General features: G+C 39.4%; 1 protein-coding gene across 3 annotated transcripts in view; it reads left to right on the forward strand.

Moving 5' to 3' along the window:
- Positions 1–11,617, forward strand: part of cacna1db (calcium channel, voltage-dependent, L type, alpha 1D subunit, b) — an 86,502-nt gene extending 74,885 nt beyond the window's left edge. For all 3 annotated transcript variants that reach the window (XM_085343795.1, XM_085343796.1, XM_085343794.1), the window contains 7 exons: positions 2,451–2,477; positions 4,176–4,316; positions 4,622–4,779; positions 6,731–6,843; positions 6,956–7,090; positions 7,698–7,883; positions 11,312–11,617. In XM_085343795.1, coding sequence (XP_085199921.1) covers positions 2,451–2,477; positions 4,176–4,316; positions 4,622–4,779; positions 6,731–6,843; positions 6,956–7,090; positions 7,698–7,883; positions 11,312–11,617 — 1,066 coding nt within the window. The remainder of the gene's footprint in view (positions 1–2,450; positions 2,478–4,175; positions 4,317–4,621; positions 4,780–6,730; positions 6,844–6,955; positions 7,091–7,697; positions 7,884–11,311) is intronic.
- The last annotated feature ends 2,858 nt before the right edge of the window (positions 11,618–14,475 follow it).

Consider the following 14,475-nt stretch of genomic DNA (forward strand, 5'->3'; position numbering starts at 1 on the left):
CCGAGCAACACGGACTTTCAACTCCCGCCACAGATTTTCTATGGGGTTGAGGTCTGGAGACTGGCTAGGCCACTCCAGGACTTTCAAATGCTTCTTACGGAGCCACTCCTTTGTTGCCCGGGCGGTGTGTTTTGGATCATTGTCATGTTGGAAGACCCAGCCTCGTTTCATCTTCAAAGTTCTCACTGATGGAAGGAGGTTTTGGCTCAAAATCTCACGATACATGGCCCCATTCATTCTGTCCTTAACACGGATCAGTCGTCCTGTCCCCTTGGCAGAAAAACAGCCCCATAGCATGATGTTTCCACCCCCATGCTTCACAGTAGGTATGGTGTTCTTGGGATGCAACTCAGTATTCTTCTTCCTCCAAACACGACAAGTTGAGTTTATACCAAAAAGTTCTACTTTGGTTTCATCTGACCACATGACATTCTCCCAATCCTCTGCTGTATCATCCATGTGCTCTCTGGCAAACTTCAGACGGGCCTGGACATGCACTGGCTTCAGCAGCGGAACACGTCTGGCACTGCAGGATTTGATTCCCTGCCGTTGTAGTCTGTTACTGATGGTGACCTTTGTTACTTTGGTCCCAGCTCTCTGCAGGTCATTCACCAGGTCCCCCCGTGTGGTTCTGGGATCTTTGCTCACCGTTCTCATGATCATTTTGACCCCACGGGATGAGATCTTGCGTGGAGCCCCAGATCGAGGGAGATTATCAGTGGTCTTGTATGTCTTCCATTTTCTGATGATTGCTCCCACAGTTGATTTTTTCACACCAAGCTGCTTGCCTATTGTAGATTCACTCTTCCCAGTCTGGTGCAGGTCTACAATACTTTTCCTGGTGTCCTTCGAAAGCTCTTTGGTCTTGGCCATGGCGGAGTTTGGAGTCTGACTGTTTGAGGCTGTGGACAGGTGTCTTTTATACAGATGATGAGTTCAAACAGGTGCCATTCATACAGGTAACGAGTGGGGGACAGAAAAGCTTCTTACAGAAGACGTTACAGGTCTGTGAGAGCCAGAGATTTTCCTTGTTTGAGGTGACCAAATACTTATTTTCCACCCTAATTTACGAATAAATTCTTTACAAATCCTACCATGTGAATTCATGGATTTTTTTTTCACATTCTGTCTCTCACAGTTGAAGTGTACCTCTGGTGCAAATTACTGACCTCTGTCATCATCACTGCATTTCGTTGCACTGTACCTGTGCATGTGCAATGACAATAAAGTTGAATTCTATTCTATTCTATCATTTTAAGTGGGGGAACTTGCACAATCGGTGGCTGACTAAATACTTTTTTGCCCCACTGTATATCATTACATTATAGTTCACTGCATTAGAAAGATCTCAGTTTTGTAGTGTTTTATCAGTATGTATTTAACAAATGATCGCTTTTATAGATTCATTCATCTGCATGTTCTACACATATTCTCGGTTACATTGAGTCCTATGAAAAACTAAGTGCACCCCTTTATTCAGTGGCTTGTAGAACCACCTTTAACTGTGCTAACTTGAACGGTCGTTTTCTTTGTCTTTATCACTCACATCATTGTGGAGGAATTTTGACCAACTCTTCTTTACTACATTATTTCAGATCATTGACGTTTGCAGGTATTCATTTATGCGCCGCTTTCCAAAGGTCCCATTTAAATTGTCTTGAGGGCTGGGCTCTGCAAACTCTGTAGATTTCCTGCTGTGCCTGGGATCGTTGTCCTGTTGCACGTCCCAATTCGGGTTAAGCATTAGCTGTCAGAAAGACGGCCTCACATTTGACTACTACTACTACTTACTTTGGTATACAGAGGAGTTCATGGTCAACTGAATGACTGTGAAGTGTCTTGGTCCTGTGGCTGCAGAACAAGCACATATCATCATCCTTCCACTAACGTACTGGTATGAGGTGTTTGTGCATTATACTGTAGCCAAACTTCTCTATTTTGGTCTCACATGTCCAAAGGGCATTGTTGCAGAAGTCTTGCATTTTTCCAGAGGAAATTTTGCAAACCTAAACCATGCTGCCATCTTTTTTTGAGAGAGAAAAGAGTTTCCTCTGGCAGCCTTTCTAAACAAGCCAACTTTCTTCAGTCTTCTTCTAATTGTGCTGTCATGAACTTTAAAAAAAACATGCTGAGGCTGTCGGGTCTGACATATTGCACCTGGGTTTGTTGCAGTTCCTAGGAATCCACAGTTTGAATGTTCGGTGGTGTTCATTCTTGGAAAAACCGTGGCATCGTGTGACCTCATTTCTTATCTGTAATTTGTGGATTATTTATAGATCTTGTTTTCTAGCAGGAGCGAAAAACCGACAAGACCATTTAAGCATTTCAGCTTGTATCCTCTTTTCATTTGTCATTGCATGAACCCCCCCTCCCCTCCCCGTCCTGGTTTCCGGTTCCAACAAATCCCTTCTATCTGCCTGATCCATCTCCTCTTCCTGTCCCTGGAGCAGGACACGCTACTATGAGGCCTATATTAGGTATGTACATGATGTTAATGCTCACAGAGCTTCAAAGCATATTGGTTTTGTGTACGATTGTCACAAAACATGTGAAAGCTTCTGACCTTTTAATCCAAAAAATGATAAATGGGCCAGTTTATACAGTATATATGTGGTGACTGGTTGAATTAGCAGTCTATGGGAAAGCAACTCTATGACAATAAGGATTATTACTATTTGTACAAACCCACTTTCAAAGAGTTTTGACATTTTTGCAATGATTTGCAAATTCATATATAAATCTTTTATTCACAGCAGAGCATATTAAATATATCTAGTGTTTAAACTTAGACATTTGACTATTTTGTAAAAAAATATTAGCTTGTTTTAAAGTTGATGGCAGCAACACGTCTAAAAAAGTTAGGACAGGGGGAACAAAAGACTGGAAAAGTTAGTGGTATTAAAAAGAGGATCATAGAGAGGCAACATTTCTCAGAGGTAAAGATGGGAAATATGCAAATAAACTGTAAGTATATGTCACTGTCAGTTGCAGCATAAGATGTGTAACAATTTCAGAATATTCTTCCTCAAATTTGTGAAGATTTTAAATAGATCTTCATCTAAATAAGATCATCAAAAGATTGAAAGAATCTGGAGTGGAACAAGAGTAAAAATCGGTACTGCAGGCTGTTAATCTTCAGGCCCTCAGCCAATACTGCATTAAAAACAACATTGTCTTTAGTGCCATCCATAAATGCAGATTAAAGCTGTAGAGTCTGTGTTTCCACAGGCCCCGCTAGTTTAGAGACTTATTCCTCATGAAGAACAAAACCAAGACAGAACATCTTCAACCGGTCTTTTACTCGCTAACGAGGAAAGGCTTGGTCAGAACCAGCCTCCTCCCAGAACTTCGAGAGGCTCGAGAGGGGGTCAGACAAAGGAATGTCCTTGATCCTATAGTTTGAACTGAGCCTTTACAAATTTAAGAAAAATAATGACAACATTCAACAATCTGACTTAACAAAAGCTCTACCATACAAAGAAGAAGCCATATATGAACATGATCTAAACATGCTGTCATCTCTGGGCCAAAACTCAGTGAAAATGGAAGTCAGACAAACTGAACTGTGAAATTCTTTCTGGAAAACTTGAACACTGGACTAAAGATGGTGTGGACAACTTGTTGTTATCAGTGCTCAAGCTCTACAGCTCTGTGGGTGGCATTAGCACCTGTGGAATTGGCACCTTGCAAATGCACTATTATTGCTGAGAGGTACTACAGTTTTAGAGCAGCATAAGCTCCCATCCAGAACACCTGTTTTTCTGATACAGAAAAACTTCTCCTAAGAGTCAAGTAATTGGACTTTTCAGTTCTCAGATGTTTGTGGACTGCTAATTAAAGTGGAAGGGATGCTACACAGTGGTGAAAATAGCCCTATCCAAATTTTTCTGTGCTTTTTCTGTGCTGTCATCAAATTCAAAATGACCTTTTTGTTTTTGAATTGAAAGTAAATATTGTAACACATTCGATGTGTTTTCTGTGTTCTATTTAATTTTAAAAAGGAGTCAAGTTTTTATGTTTGCAAATCACCAAATTCAGCTTTTACCTATATTCTATACAGCATCCCAACTTTTTTAGAATGCGGATGCAATAATCTGAAGAAAACAGATGATAATGGTTAATCCAATCCAGCGACATCAGTATGATTTACTGTGTCTTTGCTGTTTGGATGCCAGGTCAGAGAGCAGCGGAGCACTTTATCCCACCATTCGTCGAGAGGAGAAGGGCAATGGGGACAGCGATGAAGAGAGAGGCTCAGGCGAGTACTTCAGTGGGGAGGAATTTCATGAAGATGACATCATGCTCACAAAGGAAAGGTAATTCTGGAAAAGAAAAGTCAGTTTAATCTAATCTGAGGAAAGCGTGAGATAAAATTGACACACCAGCTACGTAAATGCAGCCGTGGTTTTACTACTGTGTACCGATGACTTCACGGAAGTATTTTCTTTCCCTCTGAGTTCAGCTGTTTTATATCTAGATTGAGCACTTGTGGTTTATGCTGGTGGTTAATGTCACCAGTCTATTACTTTTCTGTGTAACTTTCTTTCCACTGTTTGCGTCCCGTGACATCATAGTTACAGATAAAGTTAATTTTCAAAGTCTTTATCTTTTTGTGTCAAAGGTTGTCCAACAATGAATGCCATGATGATGCAGAGGGAGATTTTGACCTCGTTTCCAGGGGTGACTGCCAGTCTGAAAGTTACTGTGACGATGATCAACAGCCAATCTACCAGGACAGCAGGGCGTCACCCAGGAAATGGTTTTTACCCTCACCTCAAGGTGAACTGATACTTTTTTGTTTTTGTCACTACACCTGTGAAATTTAATAAAGGATCATTTTACTTGTTGTTTGCAAGAAATTTCTCAAGTCAGATGTTTATTAGCTGATTCAGGCAAATTGATCTCACATCTGTGAACTATGCAGAACTTACTCATTTGTACCATTCATTTTGAATCAGTACTGTCATTGCATGGTACACTACTGTATGTAAATTATTGTTAAACGGCTAGAGTGTCATCTAGCTAGGTTCATAGAGAAATTACCTTGTTGTTGAAAGAAAAGAACTTTTTTTTTTACTCATCCAATATAACATGAATTGATGAGAACTGTTGTAAATTAATGGATAACAGAATAAGAGTCTGACTGATGTAGGATTTTAAAAATAGATTAAAAAAAAATATTTGGTGAGTAAAATTTGAATATATAGAGGCTAAAAATGATTTTCTTTAGGGCACAAAAAACATAAACAGATTTGAATAACATTTATTATTTTTGGTGACTTATCACTCCTTATTAAAGAAAAGGATTTTTATTTAAAAATAAATTTCATTTACAACTCCCTGTAGATTATTCACTTATGTTCTGCACGACTCTGCTCAGATTAGCACGTTGTTGTGTTTTGTGTTCCATACAGATGTGTCGCTAGATGTGTCCTCTGTTGGACAAAAAATGCAACATCAACTCTCTTAACATGATTGAAGGATGTTTTTCATGTTTTTTTTCTTTATTTTTTCTTTTTTTAATGTTCCCTTATCGGCTGTTATATAGGCCGAAACATATATACTTACAAATAGCTAATATTACTCGCTAATATTGGTGAACTGGCACGGAATCATTAATAATAATTCACTTTTTTTTTTGTAGTTCCAGTGGCACATTGTGTTAAACTTATGAAAGTTTATTGTGTTAACAGTTTTATGTTATATGTTAGCACAGATAAGAACTGTGTTATTTTTTTTAAAGGACTAATAAACTTGGCTAACTGACTGAAGGACTCCACATGGGAAGAAGCATAAAAATCTACAAAAATATTCACTACTGCCTTCAAGCACAAAAACACTCTCCATCAGATAATATTTGTTTAGCTGCTAGCTGATAACCGTTGTGATAGCCAGAGATGTACTTGATGTACTTCTCTGCTAGTGCACTGACGCATATCACTGCTCTCACGCTCTGTTTAAAGCAATGCAGGTGCGCACTGGTTTATCAAATCTTGAGGTTTTTTGTTTGTTTTTTTGTTTAATTAGATTTTCATACCCTAGAAAATAGCCTTCTTTCCTTAGGATAAGAATACCAGCTCATACGTCACACAGTCAGGAAGGCAGAGCAGAACAGTTAACTGGAATCTGTTGCGCTGATGAGCATAGAAAGCACCTATTAATGGTCATTTAGCAGTTTGATAAGATAAGATAACCTTTATTAGTCCCACACGTGGGAAATTTGTTTTGTCACAGCAGGAAGTGGACAGTGCAAGTTATGAAGCAAAAATTAGAATACAATAAGAATAAATACAGTACACAACTGTACAGAATAGAATAAAATAAAATACTATATACAGTAGAATAAAATAGAATAAAATATACAATAAGATAAAAATAGAATACGAATGCTATATACAACTGAGTAAAAATACAACAATGCCAGAAAAGATTATTGCACTTAGTGTTATTGCACATGTGTGGATGTGTGTGTTTGATCAGTCTGACAGCAGTGGGGAGGAAAGACCTGCGAAATCTCTCCGTCCCACACCGTGGGTGCCGCAGTCTCCCACTGAAGGAGCTGCCCAGTGCTGTCACAGTCTGCTGCACGGGGTGGGAGATGTTGTCCAACAGGGATGATAAGCATAAAAGAAAACAACATGTCATTGCAATAATTGCAGTTGTCTATAAATGTCTGTGGATTTATGATGAATGATTGCATTAATCACTACTGTTTTCTGTGTCCTCTCAGCCTCCAACAGACCAACATTCAACTTTGAGTGTCTTCGGAGAAGAAATAGTGGAGACGGTGCTCCTCCTTCTCCATCATGCACAGCTCTTCCACTACACCTGATGCAGCAGCATGTACCTACACCTTTTTGGGGCATTAATATTGTGATGATGAAGGAATGGCACCTCTAAGGACTGTTGTTTTTTTACGTTTTGTTTTTTTATCTCGGCTCTCAATCACTCACAGGTGATGGCGGTGGCCGGTCTCGACGCAAGCAAAATTCACCGTCTTTCTCCCACAAGGTCCATGCGTTCGTGGGCCACACCTCCTGCCTCCCCAGTTAGCCGTGACTTCTCGCCCAGTTACACGCCCCTTATACAGGTCTCATTATTGAGTTGTTCTTGGCAACCCCCCCACCCCCCCACCCCCACCAAACTACTGTTTGGGCCATTATATGGATACACCATAATAACATGGGAATGGTTGGTGATATTAAAGTCCTGTTTGTGGCACATTAGTATATGTGAGGGGGCAAACTCCTCAAGATGGGTGGTGACCATGGTGGCCATTTAGAAGTCTTGGATACAACTTTTGTTTTTTCAATAGGAAGAGGGCCATGTGACACATCAAACTTATTGGTAATGTCACAAGAAAAACAATGCTGTGCTCGGTTTCAGCGTAACTTTATTCTTTCATGAGTTATTTACACGTTTCTGACCACTTATAAAATGTGTTCAATGTGCTGTCCATTGTGTTGGATTGTCAATGCAACCCTCTTCTCCCACTCTTCACACACTGATAGCAACACCGCAGGAGAAATGCCAACCATTCCCATGTTATTACAGTGTATCCATATAAATGGCCCACCCTGTATATATCTATCTATCTATATCTATCTATATATCTATATCTATCTATATATATATATATATATATATATATATATATATATATATATATATATGTATGAATATGTTTGTGTGTATAGGTGGATTGGCGCAGTCCTGGCAGTGTGGCCAGCATCCCTGGAGCAGTGAAGAGGAGTTCATGGTACACAGATAGTCAGGATGGCCCTCCCAGCCAAAGCCATTCTCCGTCACGTCTGCATTTACCCGCAGAGTGCTGCTCGCACTGCCTGCAAAAGAGAGGCAGTGCCAACAGTCTGGTGGAAGCTGTGAGTACATAACAAATGCTCTGTTGTTGTTACCGTGCATTTTTTTAATCCATAGACCCTCACAAAGTAGGATAAGAGATCTGGTGATATTTCATTTATACACTGCTCGAAAAAGTTGAAAGTAAAACTTTTTAATCAAAGTGTAGCATCAAGCCAAGTCAACATACAGGATATTGATCTGGTCAGTTAAATAGCATAAGGGGTTTTTCATCAGTTTCAGCTGCTTTGGTGTTTTATAGGTGAAGACCACTGACATTTTTCCCTCCTCATCTTTTTACTTTTGCCTTTAGCTAGGCTCAGTGTCACTACTGTTATTATGAGGTGATACCTGGACCCTACAGAGGTTGCAAAGGTAGTCCAGCTCCTCCAGGGTGGCACATTGAAACGTGCCAATGCCATAAGAATTACTGTGTGTTCGAGCAGTCTCGACAGCGTGGAGGAGATAAGGCTGTAGAAGGTCCTTAACCCATCATCAGAACGGGTATCTGCTCCTTTGTGCAAGGAGGTACAGGATGAGTACTGCCTTAGCTACAAAATGACCTTCAGCAGGCCACTGGTTTGAATGTCTCTGACCAAACAATCATTAATAGACTTCATGAGGGTGGCCTGAAAGCACAATGTCTTCTAGTGGGCCCTGTGCTCACTGCTTGGCATTTGCCATAGAATACCAGAATTGGCAGGTCCACCAGTGGCACCGTGTGCTTTTCACGGATGAGAGGAGGTAACTCTGAGCACATGTGATGGATGTGAAAGGGTCTGGAGAAGCCGTGGAGAATAATATGCTGCCTGTAACATCGTTCTGTAACATCCTTGGACCCACTGTCAGACCCTACACTGGTGCAGTGGGTACTGGGCTTCTCCTGGCGCAAAACAATATCCGGCTTCATGAGGTGAGAGTATGTTTGCAGCTCCTGCACTCTACACTCGCCTGAGTTAATTCAAATATAACACTTGGGACATCATGTTTTGGTCCGTCCGATTCAGGTAGCGTGAATCTCAGACTCTCCAGGAGCTCAGTGATGTCCGGATCAGATCTGGGTGGAGATTCCAAAGGACACCATTCACGTCTCAATAGGATGTTTTCAGGCATGCATACAAGCAGATGGGGGCCAAACAAACTACTGAGTACCATTTTAAGTGACTACAATAAAACTGGACCATTGGACCATTTTTTCACTTTGAATTTCAGGGTGTCTTTGAATTTTGTTCTCTGTAGTACACTGTTAAAAAAAACATCCTAAAACAACGGTAATATTCCGGCAGCTGGGGCGCCAAAATACGACCGTGAAATAACAGAAAATAACTGTCCCATAAAAATACGGTTATTTTCAGTAATGAAAATACAATTAGTTGCGCTAATTTGACATGGGATCTCGCCTTTTTCAAGTGCCGCTAAACATTAAATCAGGAACATGTTAATGTGATTAAACAATGAAATCATCTATAAATAGGAAAAAAAAACATCTTAAAAAAACGGTAATATTCTGGCAGCTGGGGCGCCAAAAATACGACCGTAAAATAACAGAAAATAACTGTCCCATAAAAATACGGTTATTTTCAGTAATGAAAATAGAGTTTGTTGCGCTAATTTGACATGGGATTCTGCCTTTTCCAAGTGCTTTTAGACATTAAATTAGGAACATTTTTACGCGATCAAACAATGAAATTACCTATAAACAAGGTCACTGAATGTGGAAATATGAATCATAATACGTAAATGTACAGAAATATACAGTTAACAGTTGGTTTAAGTAATAATTGATTGCATGCCCTGGGACAGACTGACAGAGGCGAGGCTGCCATATCGCACCATCGGCCCCTTTGGCCATCACTAGTAGGCGGTAGGTGAAGAGTCTTAACCACGGACACAACGACAGAGAGTGTCCGAGCCGGGGCGCGAACCGGCAATCTTTTGATCACAAGGCGAACTGCCAACTCTTGAGCCACGAACGGCCTAACTAGCAACGATAATAATACTTATGTGATGTAACACAAGCTTATAGGGATCATGTTATATACTTTTCCATAGCATTACATTTGAATTCAACAGTTCAATCTTTCAAATAACGGACAGATATTTGTGAAATCATGATACATTTGTGAATGTATTTTAACAATCTAAATATGCATATGTACAGACAGATACATTTAATAATCATGACAATTATGTTGTATTACATTACAGTGATTTAACGTTAATTTACATTCAAAATGTGAAGTCAAAGTCTATTTACGTAACTTTAATGATATTCTAGAAGAACAGAACATTACTGTAAAATGCACAGTAAAATACCTTCATATTAGGGTTTTTTCCTACGGTCGCAGCCATACCCGCGACCTTGTTGTTAGTTCACATTCATTGGCCGATGCTTAGCATCATGTTATTTATATTAATTGCAATTCCTACCTCCACATTTCTTTTTCAAAATATATAATTAGCACAGCGTGTCCGTGCAGTGTTTTACATTGTGGCATGCAGAGAAATCTTAACAAAAAAGCTCACAGAGAGAGATTGAGCTTGTTATTGAACCCCAAGCTGGTAAGGGGAGCTCCTTATTAAAACACTTGCGGTGCTACAATATGCCTCAAGGTTCAACAACAGCACAACAGAAGTCACTCATGGTACAGCACTCTCTCTACAAAACAACAGCTGTCAGTGACGCTGCACCACGGCGTAAACACAACATTCAAGATAACAGTTTAAAGTAACGTAACCATAAACAATAAAACAAGAACATCTAAACAGCAGCACATGTCCCAAGGAATGATGGGAGACATTTCTGGATGTATTTTTACGATCTAAATATGCATATGTACAACAAAATATATTTAACAAACAAGTAAATTGTGTTTTATTACATTTACAGTGATGTTATGTTATTTTACATTTGACCTGTCAGATCACAGTCTACTTATGTAAATGTAGTGATATTCTAGGAAAACAGTACACATCATTTTCACTTGCATCAAGATATAGACTGATTACACAGTCTATATCAGTATAGATATGCAGCATGATGTTTTCCCCATTGGGGTTGGACATGTTTTCAAAGTGTCCCCTAAATGTTTTTGAGCAGTTTTCTTTCTTGAAGTTTTCATTCTTGAACTTCTTGTTCTGACTCATTTGTGATGTACACCTCAACTTTTCCACTATGTCAAAATGAAAAACATTTTCATAATTACCTTTATTAAAAACAAGTATGGCTGCATGTCCAGGCAGCTAACTCAAGTTGGGAAGCGTGATGAGCAATGCTTCTGTCAGTGAAGCATTCATTTTACAAGTCAACAGGATGTTGCAGAGGTCATCTATTGGCAGCTAAATGAATACTATCTGTAAGACCCAGAATGTGTGGTTCTTGATCTTGCTGAAGATCACTTTTTCCACTTCATGGTTTCAGCTTTAATTATCTCCTGACTGCTCTCCACAGGTGCTGATTTCTGAAGGTTTGGGGAAATACGCCAGGGACCCTAAATTTGTGTCAGCAACTAAACATGAGATTGCAGACGCCTGCGAGATGACCATTGATGAAATGGAGAGTGCCGCCAGTAACCTGCTGAATGGGACCATGGGTAATGGCAACACAGGGAGGAAAGAGAGCGTTGGCTCGGATTCGCATGCCAGTGCAAATATTAGGGACCACAGCATCCGTGACTACAGCGATGAGGAACCATATGTGGCTGTGAAATGTGAGGAGGACCTAACAGATGAGATGATGTGCATCACCTCACTATAACAGCAGCTCACACTGGGATATATTTAGGATTTTTTCAATTGAATTTTTACTACTGCTCTACGGTGAGGGGACACCTCTATTCAAGTGCATCATGCAATAATGAAAATGTGTAAAACACAGATGGATAAGAGAGCAAAGTGCCTTGTTTTCTCTTAAGAAATGATGAAGAAATGGTTGGGTTTCTGGAAAATTTAGCAAACCAGAGGGAATCAAATCTGTCTGCCAACCAGTCTGCCATCTAGTGAGAATTCAAACCTCTAAATTGGGTTTTTCTTTATTGTTACACTGGTTTCTTACAGCAGGAAAAACTCAAATGTAGGTTTTCTAACACAGATTTTAGGAATCAGCTTCAGTTCAAGGTGATAATGGGTCGGCCCAGCTGCATTGTTCTAAAATAAATCTAAACTGTTTACTCGATATATAAAGAGCCAAAAAAACAAAAAGTGTTCCACCGTTTCAATCATTTTTAGATTGCAGTGCATGATTTTGTTTTTCCCAAAGAAGCTGATTTTGTTAAAACAATTTTAGAAAAATATCCAAAGCATTCAACTAACTTACGTTCCAGTTTAGATGTCTGAAAAAAAAAAAACCCACCAGCGCCAGGTCAGCGTATGGTTGTCCAGTCATTCCAAGCTTCCCTGTATTTCGTTGCCAGATCCATGTATATAAATAATGTGTGATTTTAAACCTTTTATTGGTCATGTTAGCAAACACTGGTTGTTCGCATTACATTATTACCTTCGTGACTCGATTTAGAGTAAAAAAAAACTAAAACAAAAAACTTGACAGAAACAGTTTTTTTCTTAGTAGTCTTGATCACTTAAACTTCTCTGGGTTCACAGTTCAGGATTTCAGGGCTAAGCTTGGCTATGTCTCTGTTTTTGACTTGAAAAGGAAATCACATATCAGTAAGAAAAATAACATGTCTTTGTCCTCAGGCATATCCTCCTTCTTCATGTAATCGCGGACACATTCTCTTAAGTCCTCCCTTTAAACTAACAGCAGTGCTACATTCAAGGAGTTTGATCAAGCTACACACCCTAAAAATAAAGGAATATTAGGATGCTGTGTGTCACTCGCTGCTGTGTGTCACTCACTGCCCTTGATGATCCTTAACTTAGAAGACTGAGTTTTCTTTGTTAAGCCCTTTACTCAGATATGCAATGATGGACTACTATGAATCACTATTCCCCCTGAATCACTCTGAGATCAGCAACAGTAGGTAATCTCTGAGGTTTCTGTGTGATGTGGCTCAATAGTGAATGAGACCCAGACTACTCATGTTTTAAAAATAATTACTCACTGACAGGATGAAGTTATCTTTGGCAGTTCTTGAAGGTGAAACAAAAATAAAAGCAAAGACCACCAGAGTTTCTTTGTGCCACAGATGACACATCAAGTAAACCATTTATTTCCTCCACTGCTGCAAAACTCTTTGTTGTTTTTGCAATGGAATGAATAAGACCATACAGGTCTCTACATAATGGGCGACTATTTACTGGATTGCCTGACAATATACTATGTCAGTATATTTGCTATTGTAATGAAATGACTGCTGTTGCCTTTTATCTGTTGGAGTTGTTTTTGTCAAGACAAAGAGCACAACTTGGGGGAAATCGTAGTAAAGCGTTTCTGCACCACTAATGGGTGTTTGTCTCCCACTGCCAACTATAAAGCCTTCAGATTAATTTAAACAAAAAACAACATACCAAGTGATGGATAGGCAATCTTTCTTTTTTTCTTACTCTAAATACTGCTGTAAGGGCAATTTGTTCTGTACAATCAAAGGGCTCCTATAAAACCAAAACAAGGGAATGCTTGGTTACATTGTAACCCTGGTTCTCTGAGTGTAGAGACTCTCTCCACTCAACTACATATTTCATTTATGAGTTGGAGAGATAGTCTGGACAGAATAGAGAACACTCGTCCATACTCAGATGCGTCAAATGTTTTTTGTTACCAAAATTACCGAGGTTTATTTATTTATCTATTGTGACTAAAAGTTGACTAAAGGGTCTAAATCCGGTGCCAGTGTTTGCTATTGGACATTCTGATGATGTAGATATACAGATGTACAGATGTATAAGCAGGATACAAGCTGCTATCTGGACTATCGTTCAGATGGACTGCAAATGCACTCTTTCCTCTTCACTCTAGAAGAGCCTCATACAGGTTTAAGTGGCCAATACAGCTGATAAATGAGACATATGCATTTTTTTAACTGCAAGTAAATTGTTTTTAATGTAGACTTTGAAAAAAATCTTATTACCTCTGTAACTCTCCGGGCCTGTTGGTTAACATGTCAGGGAAACTCTGGTAACGCTGCATTTGCACAAAAGTAGTAATCGGAAACATTTATGTGTGATTTTTTTTTCTTTATTGGCAGCGATCGTCATTGGTTGTCCAAAAGTCCATAGTAATGAATGATGAACCACCAAATCTTTAGTAAAAAACAGTGTTTGTACCCAACATTACAAAGATTAAAGAGAAGTACCAGATTCAACACTGGTCTGATTTCCAAGAAGCCATAAAAAGTCTGAGGTAAACATGCTGGCTTCTATGTGAGACTTTTGTTTTTTATTGAAAACCACCCAACTCCACTCCCCAAGGCATTCAGCTATGCTTTGAATCACTTACGACAGCTTCTTGACCGGAAGCCACCTGCTTAGGAATATAATCTGTCAAAAGTGCACGACTCCAGACAGTTCAGATTTACCCTGTGTCTCACATGCGAGAAACTTGAAACAACAACAGTCACGTGGAGATTATTACTAGTGCAACTACCCAAATGATTTATCATATGAGATAAAATGACAAGGACTGCAAAGCTTTGTTGTGCAACGCAGCTTTACTTTTTT

The sequence above is a fragment of the Diplotaxodon limnothrissa genome, linkage group LG20 (genome assembly GCF_057381915.1).
Source record: "Diplotaxodon limnothrissa isolate DT_005_m linkage group LG20, D_limnothrissa_male_GT1.1, whole genome shotgun sequence".
NCBI lineage: Eukaryota > Metazoa > Chordata > Actinopteri > Cichliformes > Cichlidae > Diplotaxodon > Diplotaxodon limnothrissa.